The sequence below is a fragment of the Rhinatrema bivittatum genome, chromosome 1 (genome assembly GCF_901001135.1).
Source record: "Rhinatrema bivittatum chromosome 1, aRhiBiv1.1, whole genome shotgun sequence".
In the NCBI taxonomy this organism is placed as follows: Eukaryota; Metazoa; Chordata; class Amphibia; order Gymnophiona; family Rhinatrematidae; genus Rhinatrema; species Rhinatrema bivittatum.
Window position 1 is genome coordinate 690,218,149 of NC_042615.1, and position 24,459 is coordinate 690,242,607.

The 24,459-nt window shown below is 43.8% G+C and overlaps 1 protein-coding gene across 2 annotated transcripts in view; it reads right to left on the reverse strand.

The window, feature by feature from the left end:
- The window catches only part of CERT1 (ceramide transporter 1), a 372,368-nt gene that overhangs the window by 23,134 nt on the left and 324,775 nt on the right, over positions 1-24,459 (reverse strand). For both annotated transcript variants that reach the window (XM_029575160.1, XM_029575169.1), the window contains 4 exons: positions 20,204-20,299; positions 19,404-19,536; positions 6,826-6,896; positions 5,194-5,322 (listed from right to left, as the gene is read on the reverse strand). In XM_029575160.1, coding sequence (XP_029431020.1) covers positions 5,194-5,322; positions 6,826-6,896; positions 19,404-19,536; positions 20,204-20,299 — 429 coding nt within the window. The remainder of the gene's footprint in view (positions 1-5,193; positions 5,323-6,825; positions 6,897-19,403; positions 19,537-20,203; positions 20,300-24,459) is intronic.

Below are 24,459 nucleotides of genomic sequence, written 5' to 3' on the forward strand. Positions count from 1 at the left end.
CACTTTTTTTTTTTTTAAGAGACAAAAGCTGCAAATAATTCCATCTAGATGTGGCATTCTTAATATATTGCATCGCTCCAGTATTTGAACGTCAACCTTCACTACCAATGCACCCCATTGGTAAAATAAGGCTTCTCTCAGGCCACCAGACCTAGTGAGGGTGCTGCTGTTGCTGCATGAAAGCAGAGTTCTAGGGTTCATCATTTGGAACAGCAAAAATGATTGAGCACTGAAGACTTGCAATAGTGATAATCCAGCTCAGGTAGTTTCTTATTGGCAGCCTGCCTTACTGAAGCCTGACTTCCCCTTTTAATTTAAAGTGTTAATTTCCAGTATACTGAGATACAATTATACAAGTAAAATAGCTGAAGCTAAAGGAGAATCTCCTCAGAGTACTTTAAGGGCTCAATTCACTAAGCTTTATTTCCCATAGCAGGATGGAAAAAAAAAAAAAGCCTTAACTAAGGGTCCAAGAGGAATTCTATAAGACTCAGAGGACAGAGAGGGACCAAATGCAAGAAAAAAACAAAAATGATTGGTGGAAAGCTTTCCAAATACTTTTGTTAAAGCAAAAAAACACGAGCTCAGGAACTGCGATGTGAAAGCTCCGTGGAAAAAAAAAAAAGACTGAAGAGAGACCCCCATGTGGACCCGTGGTAAAGGCCATGCTGGGTATGCCCAGTATGCCAGTCTAAGATCTAGAAACTTAGACGTAAGTTTTCCATGATGGGCTCCATCCGTTGTCATCCATGCGTGAGGCCTCCCATTCTGCTTGTCCTAGGAGAAAAGATGAACCACTGTATGGAGATATTTCATGTTTTACCACTGAATCACCAATATGAAATCATGTACCCAAGAAAATGACAGGACTCTAGCACTGTCACAGCAAGAGAGACTTTTACCCAGGTGAACTTTACAACTGCACTGTCTCAGTAGAAAATGAACTTTTGCCCTGTTATACTGAAGGATACCTTATCAGATGTGCCTGTTTGCATGTTTCTGTGGCAACAGGAGCAAAGCAGACAAAGAGACTACAACTTAAGCTCATAAGCAGGAGTCATGGATGAGCCAAAGCAAGCAAAGGTCAGAAAGTCCCCCATTCTAGAGAAGGGGCAGTCAGGGATGGAGAAAATGCTGACACTGGCAGACAGCTTGGCATACAGACATGGCAGTTCTCACCCCAAAGAAATGGGGAGGGGGAAGAAGACCTGCAATGCGGCAAAGGATGCTCCATCCACCACGTGGTTATGCATGAGATTATGCATATTCATCAACTGGGAAGTATAGGAAAAGGGGCTGAAGCGAAGGACCCCCCTGAAGCAGGAAAAGGAGAGAGAGAGGAGAAAACCCAGAGAGCGAATCCTGGGAAAGCGAGAAGCTGTGCCAAAGCATCCCTGCAAACGAAAGGTGGGGAGGTAGTCAAATGCAGACCAGCACAGACACTGTTATCGAGAAGGGAGAAGACTAGGTGTGACCTGGAGATCGGAGAGACGAGGTGCCTGCTCAAGTGCAGGGAATGACACGGAATCTTGAGACCGTGAGGGGCAAGAGCAAGTCCAGACAGCTGACCAGGACCAGAGCCAGAAGCAAGTCTCCTTCCGGGATCACCTGCCTGCTCTGCCAGTACCAAGCCTCTCCCTTGCCCACGTTCTCCAGCAATCCAGTCAGAGCCTGCTTCAGAGATGAACAGAGATATCGCCTGAAGCCTAGACCAAGGGTAAGTTAGCCATAAGTGTTACTATACTAAACAGGCTAAGGTTTATGGCATGTTTGTTACCACCCATGATACAGAACTTTCTTTAAGGAAAACCGGTGCTTAGTGGCCAGGATATTAGAGACAGGAATTATTTTCTAAATATTATATCATGCCAAATCTGATAACTAAAAGTGTTTCTGAGGAGAATACATGTTGTCTTTTCCTGACTTAGGATCGCAATTAAGCTGGAAGGGCAGCTGACAGTATCTTGTGGCAGATAGATCCCTGCTCCCCTAAACTTGCTTACACATTGAAGAGCTGCCATCCCAGGAGGGGGGGGGGGGGGGGGAGAACATCCTCCTCTTGGACAGGTGGCCCATGGCCCTGAATGGGTAAAGTTACTGATGGGGTAGGTACTGCAGATCTTTGGTTGATAGAAATTTGTTTCAGAAGGCCCAGGATGCAGCATAGCATACACTGGATACAGCGATGTTGGAGGCATGGGTATCCCTGCTTGGAAACACAACAAAGTCAGGATGACTTTTTTATGGGACCGCCAACTAGATATGGCAGACAGACTGAGGTCAATATTCAGACTACTGGAGAGCAGGTAAGTTATTTGTGTAAAGTTATGTATGCAACTATATTGATATTCAATAGAATTTACTCACAAAAGATATACTTGGATAAAGTTACATGTATAACTTTATCTGGATAACTTTAGGATAGTTATTTTTCTGACCAGACTTATGTATGTAACTTCAGCTAGGTAGTGATCAATATTTGTGCTCGCTGGCTGAAATATTTAGCCTCAATCCTGGACCACCTCCAATGCTGCCTTTTTTTATCCAGATATTATACAATGTGAATCGGAACAGATATCGGATCCGATTCTGGTTCCGATTCACATCTATAGAGATGTGAATCGGAACAGATATCGGATCCGATTCTGGTTCCGATTCACATCTCTATTTTGTGTGCAGAAAATGTAACTGCTCGGCGGGAGAAATATTCAAAGCTTGGCTTATGTCCAGTTAACTCCAAAATGATAGGCAGACAATACCTTTGAATAATGACTTCTGATTTGCTAGACTGCTCGGGGCTGATGGTAATAGTTTTGTGGGAAATAAAACATGCTTATACGTATTAATACAACTGAAGCCTATTCTGCAACAATGTGTTTGCTTTTACATTTGGTGTGGGAGCTCTCAAGGATGAGTGAACTGTGTTTGTCACAGCTGCCCAAGTTATGATTTGCATTAGTTTTATTTTTAGGCTGGAAATGTCCCTCCACCTCTGTTAAAGCCAGGTATGCAAGATCTCATGTTTGTTCTGGCTTGGGCTATGGTCAGAATAAACCTGTCTGACACACTCCAAAGTCCTCTAACCAGAATAACCATAAAAGTGCACAAAACTATTAGTATAGTGGACTACATTGCAATCGAAAAAACAAACAAACACTGTTTATGAATTTATTCAAAGAAAGTTTCTTTCCCTGCAGTGTTTTTCTTTTCAGTCATTTCCTTCTACTCCTTTGGGCTTCCAACACAATCACAACCAGCCTCCTGATGGGCTACAGCTCCTTACTCAGTCATTCATAACTAAACAGGGATTATTCCTTTCCAGCTCACATAACTCAGTCATTGCAGTGACAGTTCCTGGCCAGATATCATGCACCAGGGCTCCTTCTAAAACTATGCAATCATGAAACCTAAGTCTGGCTATTAGATATCACTGTTACACAATGACAGACTCCCTCTGGCAGCACCTTCAGCTGAATGGAGAATTTAATTCGGGTACTCCCAGAGCACTTCCACAACCATCAGCCTGGCCCAAGGGACTCCCCACAAAAAAAAAAAAAAAAAAAAAAAAAAATTTAGGGGCAGATTTTCAAAGATTTACGTGCATGGGGGGGGGGGGGGGGGGGGTGTATGCGCGCCAGCCCTATTTTCAAACGGCCCGGCAGAGCATGTAAAGCCCCGGGGCTTAAAAAAAGGGGCAGGGCGAGGGCAATCTGGGGGCGGGGTCAGCTACTCCTGGCACAGCGGCTGCTGTGTCAGAGATTGTGTTCCAGCAATTGGCTGGCAGGCGCAAAAGGTAAAATAAAGATCAGGGGGGGTTAGAGTAGGGCTAGGGGGAAGGGGAAGTTCCCTCTCAGGCTACTCCGATTTCCGAGCGGCCTAGGAGGGAACAGAGGAAGCCAGCGCGGCTCAGCACGCGCAAGGTGCACAATTGTGCACCCCCTTCCGCACGCCGACCCCAGATTTTATAACATGTGCGGGCCTGCGCGCCCATATTATAAAATGGGACCTGTTATGTGCACGCGCCGGGTAGCGCGCGCGCACATATAGGCCACGCACGCTTCTTTTAAAATCTACTCCTTAATACTTTTTGCAGGTCCAAACTAATGGTGCATAAATTAAACAAATATTCCTGAAAAAAATTGGATAAAATGGCTCCCCTTGAAATTAGAGTACCTTGAGCTGAATTAAAAAGTATTAGCAAATCCAGCAGCTTGACTCACTTACAAAGGCTGAGAAAACTAATTTATTTCAAGTGGACCTCTGGAGATTACGATGTGATTCTTAAGACTTTCAATTTATACCTGATGAGTTATAGATTAAAAGTCATTTTTAACACTTTGTTACCGCACAATAAATTGCATTAGAGTTTAAAATGAAGACAGACTCGGGATCTAACACAGACAACAATGCCATCCTTACTGTCAAGCTCCTAAGAGAATGGTCCTGAGCTGTGCACTGCAGATACTTTTCCCACCATGATAGCACTCTGAAATTGCAGTTTAACTTAGCAAATACGAAAATGACACCTACAGGTATAGAGATTAAATACATCCTCGCCTACTTTTCCTTTGCAATTCAGGACCTGGTATATAGATACTCTGTAATCAGCATCACCTTAACCCCTGCAGAGTAGCATCCCCTCTTCAAACCCTCCCCCCACGAGGATCATCAAGGGGTGATACAGCCAGTGCACATCATCTACGAGAATGTCCAGAAATAACAGGGAAAATAAGCTCATTTAAATGTTATTTTCTTTTTGGAGCATATATAGCTTTGTAGCCGAGCACTTGATAGCAGAACATTTCAGTTTGATTAGTTAGTGTGAATTTTTAAGGCAAGAATTTTCAAAAATAATTTATGTAACAAAAAAAATATATAATTCTCCTCATTGCCTTTAAAAAGGAATGCTTGTACTTGCTGAACACATTGCTAGTTAAGTACAATACTCAGCTTTGCTTGCTGCAAAATATCTTGTACCCAATTTGAGATACTTAACTTAAACCATGATACAGTCTCTTCATATTGGACTAGCAAAAAGAGGCAAAATGGACTAGAAACCTATTATGCTACCTCATTTGATGTATTTATTATTGTATTTTGATGCCATAAGCCACTCTAAGTCCTTCTTGGAGGAAGGCAACAAATTGAAAATTAAATGAAATGAAAAGTACAATGTATGCTGACACTACTTACAGGTGCATTGTCATGATCCACAGAGAAGTTACATACAATCCAAGTGTCGGGGTCATTTTCAGTAAACGCTGGTATCATTCGAATGGCTGATAAATACAGCACATCCCGTTGAGACGCAGGCCACACTCTCTGCAGAAAGAAGCAATAGTCAAACTCCAAAAGCAGAATAGAGCATTTGTGATTCTATACCTGCAACACCATCTTGATTTTATGTAATGTGAGAAAGTGGAAAACATCCCAATAAATGCCAGAGACAGAATCAATATACTCTCAAGACATCTTCATGGGAGAGCATGCAGCAATCACAAAGCTCTGCAGTAGGTGGTATGTGCTGGCCTTGTTTCTGCAATTTCATTATCAGATAAAGTTTCTCAGTATTGTGCATCAAGCTTTTCCAATAGCGTGACACATAGGGGCCATGCCAGATCTTTCCCTGGTCAGAGCACGAGGGGAAGTTATCGTGCCTCCCTGCAAATAGACAAATTGAACCAGCCTCTAATACCTTTTTCACATTTGTTGAAAAGCACTAAAAAGGTGCACATTTTTGCCAGCTCTGGGATTTAGGCTGCAGCACTCTGGCGAGGGGGGATCTGGGTTTGGATCTTCAGTTTGTTGGGTCAGTGATATAAGCTCAAGAAGGGGAAGGGAGAGGAGACAGCAAATGTTATTGTGGCAGCCCCTTCTGGCCACCTAGTGGATCAGAGGGTGCATCTTGGAGACAGCATCTCCAGCTCTCAGGTTAGAGAGAATTCAGTCTCCTGTGTAGGCTATGGAAGCGGGACTGAAGAATTGCGCTACAGAAAAAGGGGAAAGACAAGAAAAAAATGCAGTTCCAAAGTTGTAAAATTATAAGAAAATTATATTAATGCCAGAAAGAAAGCCATAAAATAAGCTTGAAAGAAGCAGGGTGGAAATATCTAGTTAGTACCTCTGCTTTTAATTTTTAATTTCATGGTTAATTATTTGAAGTTTATCCTGCAAGATGCATTGTATTTTGTTTCTATTCTCTTGTGATCTGTACTATCTGACCATGTTATTCAGATGTTTGGCAAGCTGGATTAAAAACACAAAAAAAATACCTACCAGATCCAGTCCCATTAATATAGGAATTTAAATTATTTTGTAATGGGTCATTGGGAATCTAAGGGTTTCATGAATCTTCTCATTTGTCTGAATGTTTCGTTTTTAAAGTAATCTCACCACTATGCCCTTTGAAAATCTAAGCTGAGTTTATGGGATCACCTTAGTGGGATAAACAGAGCAGCAAAGCTTACATGAAGGCTTCTTCCATAGCAGAAGATTTAGATACAGACTTAATGGTCGCACGAGATACATTTCTGTCAATACATAGCATTCTGTAAGCTTCTTTCCTATCAGGTAAAATACTATGGCTACGTCAATTTCTTTAGTGCTATCTGATATTGGATTTACATTCTATTTCCCTAATAAAAATGATTTGTTTTTGCTACAGAATAAATTTATAGAACAGAATAAAAATATATTGATGCAATCAGACCAATATAGTAGTTTTTAAAAGGAAAAAGCAGAAATGCAAAACAATTGTAGCAAAGCCCTATGCAGAAAAAGGGTTCAAAATAATACAATTTAGAAGGCATGCAAGAGTTCCTGTACCTTGTGTGTTTGATAAATAATGATTGCATTATCAGCCAAAGTTTCCACAACATGGAAATTTTCAATGGTCGCTAAAAATACAAAATACAAAATATTAGCATAAAAAACATTACAAGAAGCCATTTATCTAGTAAATGTTACCATTATTTCAATTTAGATAAAAATCTGTCATATCAAAAGATACTCAAATGGTGTTATGGGGCAGAACTGTAGCCAGGCAATTTGGCCCCTATGGCCAAGTGAAAAACTGGGCCTTCACCCATTACACACAACACGAGACCATGAGTTTGGAGATTCTAGTAAAATGTCTTACTGCAATATTCAAGGACAGTGCAAGGGTATTAGGTGCTCTAGGGGAACCTTACGGACTTAAGCCCCCCAACCCTCATTACTCTCCTCCTACACAATTAAAAAAGGAAAATTAGTTTCTTACCTGATAATTTTCGTTCCTGTAGTACCAAGGATCAGTCCAGGACACCTGGGTTGTGACTCCGCACCAGTAGATGGAGACAGACTAAAACTTGTGGGCGGAGCCATATATGCCCCTGTGTCAGTCACAGCCCCTCAGTCATACGGAATGTCAAAGTAGAACACAACCAGAGCCACTAAAACGAGCTAGAAACCGCTAATAGAACGGGGAAAAACACCTCTCCTGGAAACAGACTCTCCAACCGAGAGAGCTAAACAAGCGGAACCGAGGAATTCAGAACAAAGAGCGGACTCTCCATTACTTCAGCGCAGCACTGCGGGCGGGATCCTGGACTGATCCTTGGTACTACAGGAACGAAAATGATCAGGTAAGAAACTAATTTTCCTTTCCCTGTACGTACCAGGATCAGTCCAGGACACCTGGGATGTACCAGAGCAACCTACTGAGGGTGGGAAGCAGAGAGTCCCGCTCGGAGTACCCTCTCTCCAAAACCCCCGGAATCGGTAGCCCGGACATCCAACCGGTAACGCCGGATAAAGGTATGCAACGACTTCCAGGTGGCCGCCCTACAAATCTCTCGAGGCGACACCTGAGAAGCTTCCGCCCAAGACGCTGCCTGAGATCGAGTCGAGGGAGCCCGCAGCCCCACGGGAAGAGGTTTTCCCCGCACCAAGTACGCCGAACCAATGGCCTCCTTGAGCCAACTGGCGATCGTTGTGCGTGACGCTGCGGCTCCTTTCTTTGGTCCAGAGAACAGGACAAACAGATGATCTGTGACCCGAAACGGATTAGTGACCTCCAGATATCGGAGAAGGGATCCCCGCACATCAAGCTTCCGTAACTCCCTCGCTTCTGGAACAGAGGACTCTCCGCACGCAAAAGCGGGCAACTCCACTGATTGATTCACGTGAAACGACGAGACCACTTTCGGTAGAAAGGAAGGAATCGTCCGTAAGGAAACCCCCGAATCGGAGATACGCAAGAAAGGTTCGTTACAGGACAGGGCCTGTAACTCGGAAACACGCCGTGCCGAGGCAATCGCCACCAAGAATGCCGTTTTTAAAGTGAGATCCTTAAGAGTTGCGCGTTTCAAGGGCTCAAACGGCGCCGTGCATAGAGCGGAGAGAACCCAATTGAGGTTCCAAGCCGGACAAGGAAGACGTAACGGGGGGCGAAGGTGCTGAGCACCCCGAAGGAAATGAGAAATATCCGGGTGAAGCGCCAGAGACGTACCACGGACCTTACCTCGCCAACACCCAAGCGCCGCCACTTGGACCCGTAGGGAACTGCACGCCAGACCTTTGGCCAGACCTGCCTGGAGGAACGCCAGAATGTCAGAGACGGAAGCCGAAGTGGGGTCCACCCCACGCTGCACGCACCAGTTCTCAAAGACCACCCAGACACGGACATAAGCCAGAGACGTCGACTGCTTCCTGGAACGCAGTAGCGTGGCCACCACCGCATCTGAATAACCTCTGCTCTTCAGTCGATTCCTCTCAAAAAGCCATGCTGCGAGACAGAAATGATCCGCATCCTCCAAACAGACGGGGCCCTGATGGAGCAGGGCCGCCATTCCCTGGAGCCAAAGGGGTGCCGCTACTGCCAGTTGTACGAGGTCTGCGAACCACGGCCGGCGCGGCCAATCCGGTGCCACCAAGATCACATTGGCCGGATGCAACTCTATGCGCCGCAGGATCTTGCCGATCATCGGCCACGGGGGAAACACGTAGAGCAGCACATCCGTCGGCCAGGGAAGCACCAACGCATCAACGCCTTCTGCCCCCCGCTCTCGACGTCGACTGTAAAATCGCGGGGCCTTCGCGTTATGTCACGTGGCCAAGAGATCCATGTGGGGCACCCCCCACGTTTTGCAAACGAGCAGAAATGCTTCGTCACCCAACTCCCACTCTCCGGGAACCAGGCGATGACGGCTGAGAAATCCGCCTGCACGTTGTCGACTCCCGCAATGTGAGACGCTGCTATGTTGCTGAGATGTAGCTCCGACCAGGCCATCAAGCGCTGAGCTTCCTCCGCCACCTGGGGGCTCCTTGTCCCGCCCTGGCGGTTGATGTATGCCACAGTGGTCGCATTGTCCGACAACACTCGAACTGCCTTCCCCCGCAGCAACAGCAGGAAGGCTTGCAGGCCGGGCCAGACGGACCGCTCTGGTCTCTAGGCGATTGATAGACCACTGGGCTTGCGACACGGACCATAGGCCTTGGACTGAGCTCCCCAGGCAGACCGCTCCCCAACCAGAGAGGCTGGCATCCGTGGCCACCACTGTGCAGTTGGGCACCCGAGGAGAGACCCCAGACGACAGATGCTTGGGATCCAGCCACCAGAGCAGGCTGGACCTCGCGTGTCCCGTGAGCGGAAGCGGTAGATTGAGTTCCTCCGAGACCGGCTTTCAGCGGGATAGTAAGGAGGACTGTAATGGTCGCAGATGAGCGAATGCCCAGGAAATCAGCGCCAGCGTTAAAGCCGTAGACCCTAGGACCATAAGCAAACGCAGATCTGCGGTCGGCGGAGAGACAATAAGCGTCGTACTTGAGCTTGCACACTTGTTGGTGCAACAGGAACACCTTGCCCTGCTTTGTGTCAAAGAGCTCCCAGATATTCCAAGGTCTGCGTGGGTGTCAGATGATTCTTGCTGTAGTCGATCACCCATCCTAGGGACTGCAGAAGGTGGAGGACCCTGGCTACCGCCATCCGACCCTGAGCCTCGGACTTCGCCCGAATCAACCAATCGTCCAGGTAAGGATGCACCAGGAGACCTTCTCGGCGCAGCTGCGCCGCCGCCACTACCATCACCTTCGTGAATGTACGTGGGGCCGTCGCGAGCCCGAACGGGAGCGCTCGGAACTGGTACTGCCGCCCTAGTACGCAGAACCTGAGGAAGCGTTGGAATGACGGATGAATGCCTATGAAGATATGCCTCCGTGAGATCCAGGGAGGCCAGGAAGTCACCGGGCCTTACCGTGGCGATGACTGAACGAATCGTCTCCATTTTGAAGTGAGGAATGCGAAGGCATCGATTTACCCCTTTGAGATCCAGCATCGGTCTGGACGTGCCGTCCTTCTTCGGGACGATGAAGTAGATGGAGTAACGGCCCTTGCCTTGTTGGCTGACCGGGATAGCTCCCAAGTCTTCAAAGCGTCGGATGGTGTCGAGCACAGCAGCCTTCTTCTCGGGGCCTTGCAGGGCGAGATAAGGAACTTGTCCGCTGGAGCACGAGCACAATCGAACGCGTAGCCGTGTCTTCTCACGTTGAGGACCCACTGGTCTGACGTTATGCCGGCCCATCCCTCGAAAAATGACATCAACCGCGCCCCGACGTTAGGAACGGCGTGTTGAGGCTGCGGCGAGAGATGGACCGACCACATTTCGTTGCGAAGCTTTGGCTCCTGTGATCGCCAGGGCTCGGCGAGATATGGACCGACCACATTTCGTTGCGAAGCTTTGGCTCCTGCGATCGCCAGGGCTCCCTCAGTGGCCAGAAGCTGATGGGCTCATCCCAATCCAGCCCGAAGTGCAAATCACTCCAGACTGCGGCTCAAGCCCCGGGCGGAAGCCCCAAAGGCCTTCTTCAATTGCAACTCCAAAGTACAATCCTAGAGATCCCATACGTCCGCGGTATCCGGCATTGGGATGGGAGTGCGCTTCGGGACTGCTGACGTGGAAGAGTCCACATTAGGGACCCGCAACACCTCCAAGGCCTCCTCAGGCAGAGGGTAAAACTTGTCCATTGCCGTGGAGAACCTTCAGCCCCAAGACCAGGATGTCCTTGTCCCAATGCCGCAGGTCCATAGCCAAGAGAGGGACCGGGAAGGTGGTAGAGGGCCACGCAGAACCGACCCACCCTGAATCCACGGAGCCTCCTCCAGCCTCCCCCGGAGGCGCGAGATCCCTAACTCTTCCAGAATGACGGGAAGGAGAACAGCTGGATAACCCTGGGAACTGGTAACTGCCACTTCGGACGTCCGGTGCTAATGCCTGGCTCTGGGCGATGGGTGCCTGTCACTCTCTGCCCCCCTCGGGGGCGGGGACGAGTTCTCCGAGCCCTCCTGAGCCGAGGACGAGACCGAGGACTCCCAATCGTCCAGAGGTGGAATGGTCCTCAAAACCTTTTAACTCGCGGCCCTCCGGCCGGGGCCTACCGTTTGCCGTTCCTGAAGCCTAGAAAAAAAAAACGGCGCTACGAGACCCCCAGCCGTTAAACGTTTGCGTGGCATACGGGCCCTAAAAAAAAAAAAAAAAAAAAAAAAAGCAGCGTATGGCCCAACGACTCCTGCCCCCTTTCCTGAGGGACCTGCGGGAACTGAGGGACGCAGAGGGAACCGTTGAGGAGAAGTGGAGGCGACAAATTTCTGCCCCCCCCCGAAGGTTCCGGCCGCTATCGGGACCGCTGCCGACTGGGGCTGCAAAAACAACTGCCCCTGCCGTGATCGGGACCGCTGTAGACCGTGGCGGCAAAATGGCCGCCCGAGCCGCGATTGGGACCGCTGCCAACTGCAGCAGCAACAAATGCTGGTCTAGCTGCCTCAGTTTCCACAGCACCGGGCGAATGACCCGCCGAGCCGACCGCCGAAGGAGGGGCCACCCGCCGCTCAGGCCCCCGCCGTGTCCCGCGCCATTTCGCGGCCGCCGAAGGGGGCCCCCTGCTTCTCAGGCGCCTGCCGTGGCCAAAATGGCCGCCACTGCCGCACGGAGCGGGAAGAGCTCTTGGGGCCTTTCTTTCGCGGCGGCGATCGCACGGGTCACGAATGAGCCCGCCCCCCCCCCAAGGCGCCACGGACGATCCCTCACCGCCCGGGAACCAGCGCGCGTGCCGAACCACCGGCCCGGCAATCGAGCCGCAAGTCAAGCCGGCGAAAAAACGGCGCGAAACGGGGCCCAAGGACCGCAGTAGGGAAGACACACCCCCAATAAAATTCAGCGAACGGCCGCCCCCCCCCACCGCCAGCGGCGCCCCCCCACCGGAGAGCGGCGACGCAAGACGAGAGAGAGAGAGAGAGAGAGAGAGAGCCGGCACAAATAAAACAAACACGTCTTTCTTTTTTTTTTTTTTTTTTTTTTTTTTTACAACAAACAAACCTGTCGCTGTCCACAGTCCTGGAGCCCTAATCCAACAGGGGGAGTGAACCGGGCTCCCCGGTGTCACCCCTGACGCTGCTACTAAGAAAGCCGGGTCCTCGACCCTAGCAGCGGCCTCAACCAGGGGGGGTAGTCCCCTCAGGACCTCACAACCCCCCTGGGAGGCAGGGCGGACGGAACGACAGTGACAATTTGGTAAACAGAAAACAAATTCAAAAATTCAAGATTAAAGCACCCTGGCCGAAAACTGGCCTAACAACCAAGAAAAAAGGAACCGACCCTGACGGAGTACCAAAACCAGGGCAGGAAGGAGCTGTGACTGCACCTGCACCATCTACTGGAGACAGAGTAAGACTGAGGGGCAGTGACTGACACAGGGGCATATATGGCTCCGCCCACAAGTTTTAGTCCGTCTCCATCTACTGGTGCGGAGTCACAACCCAGGTGTCCTGGACTGATCCTGGTACGTACAGGGAATTAGGCATTTATAATAGATTTTACATGAAAGAATATTCAAAGTACAGTTTTCTGAAGTAAAAATATCACTTACAATAGGAATATTATATTTATATGCACTTGCTGTGGTGTCAACCAGAAAACCCTATAAAAAAAGCAAATCACACTTGGAACCCATGTATTAGGCCTACTTTAATGTACCTTGGCCCTCATAAATCCACGAGAAAACAGTTACAATACAATAAGAACATAAGACCTGCCATACTGGGTCATACCAAAGGTCCATCAAGCCCAGTATCCTGTTTCCAACAGTAGCCAATCCAGGTCACAAGTACCTGGTAGGATCCCAAGGGGTAGATAGATTCTAAGCTGCTTATCTCCTAACCTTTGTACTCTTTGAAAGAGTAAACCACCAATTAAGGTTTACTCATTTCACGCCACTCATTTCATAAATCTCTTATTTCTCCCCTCAGCCATCTTCTCCAGGCTTTTGTCCTAACTTCTTTAGCCTTTACAAAACATAAGAACATAAATGCCATACTGGGTCAAACCAAGTGTCCATCAAGCCCAGTATCCTGTTTTCAACAATGGCCAATCCAAGTCACAAGTACCTGAGCAAGTACCCAAACATTAGATAGATCACAAGCTACTATTGCTTATTAATTACTATAATAGTTTATGCATTTAACTTCTAGGAATTTATTCAAACCTTTTTTAAACCCAATAACACTAACTGCTGAAACCACCTCCCCTGGCAATGAATTCCAGAGTTTAAGTATGCGCTGAGTGAAAAAGAATCTTTGATTTATTCTAAATGAGCTATTTGCTAACTTCATGTGTGACCTTTTGATATTGGAATAGCTCCTCTATTGTTTCTATGTAATACTTTATAATACTGGTTTGACACGATGTGAAAAGTCAATTTTTTAGGACGACACAAAAAATAGAAATTAATATTGATTATGGTCTCCCTTTCTTTATATTGAGACATTAAGGCATCTTGATATTAATATGATAAAAGTGCATGAAATGCAAGTCTGACTTGTGAGCACTGGGGTGGTATGATGGTCCTTAAATTCATAAGTAAATATTGATATGCACAGCGTTGAAGTTTTTTCAAAATTCTAAACACCACGTATTTCAATATAGTTTACTGTACTCGTGGGGTTACCCATTAAGAGATCTTTTGTATTTAGTCTTCAATTACCCCAATATTGACTGGGTAAATGTATCATCGGGACACGCTAGAGAGATAACGTTCCTGGATGGAATAAATGATAGCTTTATGGAGCAATTGGTTCAGGAACAGACGAGAGAGGGAGCAATTTTAGATCTAATTCTCAATGGAGCACAGGACTTGGTGAGAGGTAACGGTGGTGGGGCCGCTTGGCAATAGTGATCATAATATGATCAAATTTGATTTAATGACTGGAAGAGGAACAGTGTGCAAATCCAAGGCTCTTGTGCTAAACTTTCAAAAATGAAAAAAATTGTTAGGAAAAAACTGAAAGGAGCAGCTACAAAAGTAAAAAAATTTGCAAGAGGCATGGTCATTGTTAAAAAAAAATAAATAAAAAAAAATACCATTCTAGAAGCACAGTCCAGATGTATTCCACACATTAAGGTGGAAAGAAGGCAAAACGATTACTGGCATGGTTAAAAGGGGAGGTGAAAGAAGCTATTTTAGCCAAAAGATCTTCATTCAAAAATTGGAAGAAGGATCCAAAAGAAGAAAATAGGATAAAGCATAAACGTTGGCAAGTTAAATGTAAGACATTGATAAGATAGGCTAAGAGAGAATTTGAAAAGAAGTTGGCCGAAGAGGCAAAAACTCACAGTAAAAACTTTTTAAAATATATCCGAATCAGAAAGCTTGTGAGGGAGTCAGTTGGACCGTTAGATGATCGAGGGGTTAAAGGGGCACTTACAGAAGATAAAGCCATCACGGAAAGCTTAAATGATTTCTTTGCTTCGGTGTTTACTGAAGAGGATGTTGGGGAGGTACCCGTAATGGAGAAGGTTTTCATGGGTAATGATTCAGATGGACTGAATCAAATCACGGTGAACCTAGAAGACATGGTAGGCCTGATTGACAAACTGAAGAGTAGTAAATCACCTGGACCGGATGGTATACACCCAGAGTTCTGAAAGAGCTAAAAAATGAAATTTCAGACCTATTAGTAAAAATGTGTAACCTATCACTAAAATCATCCATTGTACCTGAAGACTGGAGGATAGCAAATGTAACCCCAATATTTAAAAAGGGCTCCAGGGGCGATCCGGGAAACTACAGACCGGTTAGCCTGACTTCAGTGCCAGGAAAAATAGTGGAAAGTGTTCTAAACATCAAAATCACAGAACATATAGAAAGACATGGTTTAATGGAACAAAGTCAGCATGGCTTTACCCAAGGCAAGTCTTGCCTCACAAATCTGCTTCACTTTTTTGAAGGCGTTAATAAACATGTGGATAAAGGTGAACCGGTAGATGTAGTATACTTGGATTTTCAGAGGCGTTTGACAAAGTTCCTCATGAGAGGCTTCTAGGAAAAGTAAAAAGTCATGGGATAGGTGGCGATGTCCTTTCGTGGATTGCAAACTGGCTAAAAGACAGGACAACAGAGAATAGGATTAAATGGACAATTTTCTCAGTGGAAGGGAGTGGACAGTGGAGTGCCTCAGGGATCTGTATTGGGACCCTTACTTTTCAATATATTTAGAAATGATCTGGAAAGAAATACGACAAGTGGGATAACCAAATTTGCAGATGACACAAAATTGTTCAGAGTAGTTAAATCACAAGCAGATTGTGATAAATTGCAGGAAGACCTTGTGAGACTGGAAAATTGGGCAACCAAATGGCAGATGAAATTTATAGAAGGACTAGGGGGCATTCCATGAAGTTAGCAAGTAGCACATTTAAGACTAATCGGAGAAAATTCTTTTTCACTCAACGCACAATAAAGCTCTGGAATTTGTTGCCAGAGGATGTGGTTAGTGCAGTTAGTGTAGCTGGGTTCAAAAAAGGCTTTGATAAGTTCTTGGAAGAGAAGTCCATTAACTGCTATTAATCAAGTTTACTTAGGGAATAGCCACTGCTATTAATTGCATCAGTAGCATGGGATCTTCTAGGTGTTTGGGTAATTGCCAGGTTCTTGTGGCCTGGTTTGGCCTCTGTTGGAAACAGGATGCTTGGCTTGATGGACCCTTGGTCTGACCCAGCATGGCAATTTCTTATGTTCTTAATGTGGATAAGTGCAAGGTGATGCATAAAGGGAAAAATAACCCATGCTATAATTACACAATGTTGGGTTCCATACTAGGTGCTACAACCCAAGAAAGATCTAGGTGTCATAGTGGATAACACATTGAAATAGTCGGTTCAGTGTGCTGCGGCAGTAAAAAAAGCAAACTGCGAAAACGAAAATCATGCTTCTCTCACCCCAAAGACATCCCAACACTATCCCCCTGCCTCTCCCCCATTCTCATTCAATCCCATTCACCCAACAGGTACGAGACCTTGGGGTCATCCTGGATAATCACATATGGTGGGACAGCACAGTGCAGTGCAACTCCTCTTCCTAAGCTCCGCCGCTACTCTTCTTTCTAAGGCTCCGCTGGCGCGTGTTTCCTCTTAGGCCCCGCTGGCCATGCTGCCAATTCTGGTGAGGCCACACTGCTTTTGATGGCTGCAGCAGGCAACATCTTCCCTTCTGCATCACAGCGCTATGGCACCCTTTGGATAGCAGCACCTATGGCCAAGGCCATATTGGCCAAAGGCATGTTACAGCTCTGGTTTGGTGTCAGCTTTTTTCTCAGTTTACATTTAATTTAATAAGAGTATTTTTTTCAATAGTGGAAGTGTTTTAGGGGAAAAAAGGCAGCATGAGGTTTTTCATCTTTCTTATAACAAAAGCTACCCTTCTACTCATGCAAACTAAAATTTTACCATGAGGGATTGGCAGCAGCCACAAAGACTTTGAAAGGCCACAACCTCTATTCTTTATGGACAAGTGTACCATGTAATCCGTACATGGAGTCACTCCCTTGGACTCTTCCTCTCCTCTGTTGGCTGCTGTGAACAGTGTACTCAGACTATACACAGATTAAAATGTTAAATACTACTGGAGGCCCAACGCCAGCAGTAAATGAATATGTTGTATTTGTATTAGAAGCATGGTTGTAAGCTTCAGCAGCATTGCCCACAGATCTATACTACAGCATTACTTTTTTACATATATGTTTGTCTTGATTAGATTGTAAACTCCACAGAACAGGGAAATATTTTTCATATGTATCTACACAACACTTCATGTGTATAATAGCACTTTAAAACCAAATAGTTATTGTAATAGCCATAGTCCTTTCTGCAGGAACTATTGGGATGTTATACGAAACTGGAAGATTTCAACTGCATTTATGACTTGAGCCATTCTTTTAAATTTAGATATGAAAGGGACAGTAGTATAATTTGCAATTGTACCAAATATTGACTACCCTATGCACTATAAAATATGCAATCACCTCTCAGAATAACAAATATTCAGGGGTCCCCTTGTTTCAAGTAAACTTAAATTGCACTTAAAGTGAAAGAAACAATATAAGAGAAACTAGGCTATATTCCCTTGCAGACTATCAGGCAAAAACATTCAAAAAAACAGTCAAAGGAAAAGGAATGAGCTAGTCCAGATCTTCCCTTTGTATCAAGGGAGAACATGCGGGCCATCCCCCGTTTTAGAGGAGGCCCTGGGAGCAAAACAGAATCCGAATCAGGGTACAGCTGTTTTTGTGGGTGTGTGTGTGTGTGTGGGGGTGGGTCCCGGAGCTCCAGATTCCAATGGAAGCCTAACCATCCGAAAATATTAAGGAGCTGAAAACAGCCAGGAGCCATGGAGCAGATAACAGAGGAAGATTAGCCTGGGGGGGGGGGGGGGGGAAGGGGTCGGAAACATCCCCTTCCTGCAGGCTAACGAAGGATGTGTAGGAAAGTGACACATACGGTTGAGAAACAAGGTATAAACATCCCGGGGAGGGGAGAGAGGGAGAAGGTCAGAGAACCCTCCGGAGACTGAACGGGGGTTACGGCTGGCGGGGAAACCAGTAAAAACGGGCTCCCCAGCTTGTTCCCACCCTGAAGCTGAAGAGAAAACCTCCCCCAAAATGTCCGCTGTTCCCGCCATTATCACTTTTTTCTATTTTTCAAAGGGAGGCTTTGTATGATTGAAGCAACCAGTAATGGTGCTCTGATTGCGATGAAGGCACAATTTCAGAAAGCAGGAATGCAGATAGTGAACTACGGGTTGTAATATGGACTTGGAAATGAGCACAATCAGAATTTGAGAACATGATAGTGAGTACTCTCTTTAAGAAAATCAGATTTGATATGCCAAAATGTTTAAATTCCCCTGATGAAGCCAGATGGGTGGTGAAACATCGAGGCCTCCATGTTGGGATGTATCAGCTTATGAGGATCTGCTATACAGCTGCGAGAACATAGACATTTGTGAGAACAAGTGGGAGTGTCTGTTTTTGGAAGATTTAATATACAGCTGAGAAAACACGGACACTTGGGAGAACATTGGGGTGTAATTTAGCCAGTCTTGCTGTCTGAATATTTTTGAGAAACAGTATGTTTGGGAATTGTGAAGTCAATGTTTGATATGATAGAAATATTTTAAAAGCGGTGACTTTATTAAAGTGCCAGTGTGTTTAATTTTAGAAAGATTTTTGTAGAAAACATTCTTCTGGTGTGGTTTTAGAAATATGTATGTGAAAGAAATGGAATAATAAAAGAGAAAAACGTGACAAGAATTATTATGTATCCTCATGATTTTTTTTTATATTGTGTAAGAAATAAGTGATCTGTCTTTTGCTGATTGTACATATATACACACAGTCCTTGACTGAGGAAGAGATTTATAAGTAGTTTTGTTTTATATATATATAAAACAAACAAAAAAAAAAATATACACACACACACACATACCACTCCTTTGGAAACAATGCTAAAATTCTGACACTGTAAGCTTTCATTAACTACCCCAATAGACCCAACCTCCCACTGTTTCTAGTTTGGTCATAGCAAAAAATAGTCCTAATGCTGGGAGCCATGCACTAGGAATCCTTCTGAGAACCCTGTACCCTGGAATACAGCTGTGGGCTGTATTCCATAATCACAAATATATATTCCAGGGTACAGGGTTCTCAGGAGGATTCCTAATGCATGGCTCCCAGCATTAGGACTATTTTTTGCTATGACCAGACTAGAAACAGTGGGTGGTTGGGTCTATTGGGTAGTTAATGAAAGCTTACGGTGTCAGAATTTTAGCATTGTTTCCAAAGGAGTGGTACGAAAAAGGAGAAAGGAGGAGCTACTAGGCCAATATCCCACTCCCATCCCTCACGCTTCATTCAGGCAACTTTTCTTGCATGTGCAAGTCAGAAAAATGTCCAATATACAACACAATTTTATCTATTTCTAGCCTCCATCATCATCACTTTTCTCCCAAGAGACCTTCAATAACTTATAAAAATTATTTTCAGTGTAAAGAAAGATGTATAGAGCAGCAATTGGTTTGGGCTAGAAATGTCATCTTACTTTCCCAGTCATTGCGAACATCAACGTTCCAGAAGTAATGGCAGACTTCATGCCCTGTAACACCTTTAACAGAATGTGTGGCTTTTAAAGGATCCAGAACTATTCCATTTTCTTCCACTTCTCTTCTGTATACCTGAAATACAACAAAAGACAAGATCATGTACTGCCCAGTGTAAAGAACAAAGCAGGCTCGGTATGCAAAATTATCCTACTTTTTGCCTTGAGAGGCTTCTTTTTGAAATAGATCATATTAAAAAGGCCAATTGAAAACACTAAATCAGAATTATAGGAAAGAAAAAGTTAAAAAAATTAAAACAAGGAAGAAAAAACCCCAAAATATAAACTAAAGCTCTTAGATGTATTTCTTCAGTGACAACAGGTAAGGGTATTTTGGTTTTTCTTTATATTTATTGGAAAATATTTGGTGAACAGGGATCTAAATGAATAAAAATGTTAGACAATGATAGAAGGTCCAGGATCAGCATCTTTTTGGACTTCTACACAGAATCTGGAACAAATTTGTGGAAGAGAACTCACAGAGGTCCTGCTGAAATGGCTGTACTAAGGACCACCCTATGCTGTCAAACAGCAGCACCAGAAGTAATTCTATGGAGAGTTGCATCTTGCTCTCTGACTGATGCATGAGCACAGGATGCAACCTGTGTTATGTAAGTGTAAGAGAGAAACCTGGGACAGGAGCATAGGTCATGAATCAAGTATGACGACAAGATGAAAGCTAGAGAAGAGAGATACTTCATATAGTAAGAAAAAAAAATAAGATCAGGCCACAATAGCATTACCTTCATTTCCCCTTCTTCTACTACTAATTGCCAATTGGCATCCCCTCCTACATCCTGCAGGGAATACGTCATATGATTCTGCACCATCTCTTCCACCTAGAAAAACACAATTATTAAAATAAGATGCATAGAAGCAGATTTTGTATATAACATAACTGAGTACCAAGTAAGAAATGTTTACAGTTCTTTATATTTTGGTCATTCACTGTAATTGTATATATATTTGTGAAAATCAAATATATAATTTGTATAAAATACCTTGTGAATATAATGTATTCTAATCTTAAAGATTCATTTATATTGGAAAGTATCAAATGTGATGTGCTGCCCTTAGGACTCCCTAAATCACAAATAACCTGGCACCATAAATACCTGGTCTATAATTTAAGATGATTTTCCTAAATCAGAGGTTTTCAATCCAGTCCTAGCCAGTCAGGTTTTCAGGATATCCACAATGCATATGTATCAGTTAGAGCTGCATATAATAGAGGCAGTACATGCAGATCTATCTTATGCACATTCACTGTGGATATCCAGAAAACCTGACTGGCTAGGTGTGTCCCAAGAACAGGGTTGAGAGCCACTGTTCTAAATAAACACACTGGGGCCGATGCAATAAAACGCGTGGAAAGCGGGCGCTGAAAAGTCAGCGCCCACTTTAAGGGGTGCCATGCTATACCCGAATTAGCTACCTTAGCACCTTCCTTGCTAATGCGATCCTGCCACGGCTGCCTGTTACGAAAACAGACTCCGGTAAACTCTGCATCGGTTTTCATAACCGGCCGTCTGCCAGTAATGCAAATGGACACGAAGTTTTACGGTGTTAGTCTTCATAACTTCGCGGTCTGCAGAGATTTTTTTTTTTCAGTAAAAAAAAAGTACAGAAAAGCAGTTTTTTCTGCTTTTCTGTACTTTTTTTTTTACATGCGCTCAGCTATTAACATCTGCTCCAGGCAGGCGTTAATATCCGAGAGCTAAATGTGCGTCTGAGACGCACACTTTTTTTTTTTAATGCGGAAGTGAATGAGTAATAGCCTCATCCACATGCATTTGCATGTGATGAGCGCTATTGCATTCACTCCACAAACATGCGTTAAATAGGCGCTAATCCCACTATTGCATTAGGGGTGGATTAGCGCCTATTTAACCCGCGTCCGGGTTATACAGTGCGCTCGGCTGAGCGCACTCTATTGCATCGGCCTCATAAATAGGCAAATGCTACCTGCCAAGTAAAGAGCAGAGGGAAAAAATGGAAACACTATTACAGTATAAGTTAAAGCAAATACTTAATACAGCCAATTTAAAAGTACATGATTATCACTGAAAATATATATTTATTTAGATTAATAAAGCTAATGTGCTCTAGGGTTGGACTGTATAAATGCAGGAAGAATGTGCCACAATTCTACAAGGATAGTTATAGACTATATGCACTAACTTTCTATATTTAACAAGCTATATTTCCTCAGAAAACTAAATACACATCTATTTATGAACATGCTATTGAAACTTTCTTCTCTCATGAATGTATGCAAGAAATTGAAAGAATTGCAGATTGCTCTGAGGGCTGAATGATCCCTGTGATGAGTCTGGCAACACAGACAAAGCTCTGAATTCTTACTATAATCTGTGACATGCTTCTTAGGAATTTTTCACAGCTGGGAGAAAAATGAAGATAGGATACAAAAAATTGGATTGTACTATATGTGAGCTGGTTTTTGGAGGAAATTATAGTTTTCAGCTAAACAAAATGAAGAGAAAAAAAATATAAAAATAATTTCAACATTTTATAGCAACAATTCACTGTAGTTTGTCAATATTTAAAACTAGCTAAGCCTATGTGTTTCATGCTAGCAATTACTGAAACCTAGGAAATAGGAAGGAGCACATATAACTACTTTCTATTTGTTCCCATCTTCTTCCATGAGTAGTAGCAGCCACCCACCAGAAAACAGCTGCTATGTACAAATCTTCAGCTATGTCCTGGTTTAAAGCTTTGTAACCCTAAGTTTGTCCGGTGGCATGAGAAGATGTAGCTTCATTGTAACCCTTCTAGGGTAAAGGTACTTCACAAAATGAGAACAGCTTTACTTATTAACACCGCATACACCTTTTGGAAACATTTATGCTACCTACAAAAAAAATTCAACAAAGATGAAAAGCTGTTTTGAATTTAAAAAACAAACCAACACATACAGCATTACTCCATATACCGGTATATACACACACAACTTATGGCACAACACAGATTGCCCTAAAAATATATGCCAACAACTTGCTGTTTTAATTTACTTACATCATTAAAGGCAAATACTATTGCTCCTCTCTATACAAAAACTGTACCTCACTTACAGCAAACTGAAGTCATATCCCTCAAACTAATATTTCTACTGTATTTAGCATAGCAGGCAAATTCTATGAAACATTCTAATGTCTCACATGTTTAAGAAGAGGAAGCATTGTATATACCTACAGAACACAGGATAGATACAAGATGAACCAATAAATACTGAATTAAATACTTATGACAGCTCCCATTTCATATCTACATCTAGGTGTGGATGGCCCCATGGTAAGTGATACTCTGTACTTATACAATGACTGAGCCAAATAAGGTCAGAATATGCTGTTTATTGTTAGTACTTCCAACACAAACAAGCAGACAACTTGCTCAGCTTTCTGATTTCAATGTTTTTATACTGGATGACGGTCTCTGGAGAAGAGCAAGAACACTACCACTATCAATGAGTGAGAGGGGCATGTGGTGCTAAAGTAATTTGTCTTACAGAAAATCAGTGTGAAAGCCAAACCAATGGAGTCCTTGGATGTATAATGCAACTTCTAGAACAAGGGTTCTTAACTCCTGACCTTGAGGGCTACAAACATGTGTGATTCTTACAGTAACCAAATTGTAACTGTTATATGACTGATGTATACAAAAAAAAAATCTTAATTATATAAAAAAAATATATACAAATTATAGAAATGTATCTGATGAATATTCATTTTGGTCATTCTGACAACCAAGTCTGCTGTGGACCGTGAGGACTGGAGTTGAGAATGGAGCAAAGAAAACCATATTGTGTAAGAATGACATCATGCACCGGTCGCCAGCTAAGTGGGCAGTACATGAAAAAATAGTGTAAAAATTGTTTTAGTATATGGGGGTCTAAGGCTATGTCTCATTTTCCACTAACCTGTTTCACACCTGGAATAGTGGCAACAAGGAGGTACTGCTAACCAGAGGTCTATTTCAATAGTACAATTTTACTAAACAAACATACTTTTTGTCCCGAAAAATGGATCATGTATACACAGTGCTTGCCAAAAGTCTTCACACCCTTGTACTTTTTCACATTTTGCAGTCTACAACACACAGGTCAAATGCATTATTGTAGGAGTTTGTTTCACTGTTCTACACAAAATACTCTACACTTTCATCATGAAAAAACAATTATAGAAATACTCCAAAAATAATTAATAAAAATAAAGTTGATTACATAAGTCATCACACCCATTGCTATAGCAAACTCAAATTAGCTCCAGTTCAAAAAATTGCCTTAAGACCCATAATAAAGTTAAATGGAACCTATTTGTATCCAAGCATATTAACTGAGCTGATATGAATACTCCTGGATAAAGAATCAAGCTGTTTCTGTTTTATGAAGTGAATTTGAAGCAAAGGCCAAAACAGTGTATTTGGATTTCCAGAAATCACTTCTTAGGAAATTAAAAGTAATAGGATAGGAGGCAGTGTCCTACTGTGGATTAGGAATGGATTAAAAGATAGAAACCAGAGAGTAGATCTAAATGGTAAATTTTGCCAATGAAGAAAGGTGAATAGTGGAGGGCCCCAGGGATCCATTCTGGAACCACTGCTTTTTAATATATTTATAAATGACCTAGAGATTGGGAACAAGTGAGGTGATCAAATTTGCTGATGGCTACTAAACCTGTGGATGGCTACATGTGGCTTTCTTTAAATAATTATAAAAAAGATTTGCAGATGATAAAATTATTCAAAGTTGTTAAATCACAAGAGGACTGAGAAATTGTACGAGAAGCTTGCAAAACTGGGAGACTAGGCATGCAAATTGCAAATGAAATTTAATGTGGACAAATGCAAAGTGATGCATTTAGGGAAGAATAACCCAAATAATAGCTACACAATGCAAGGTTCAACATTAGGAATCACCATTCAAGAGAAGGATCAAGGCTTCCACTATGTTGAAATCTTCTGCCCAGTGTGCAGCAGC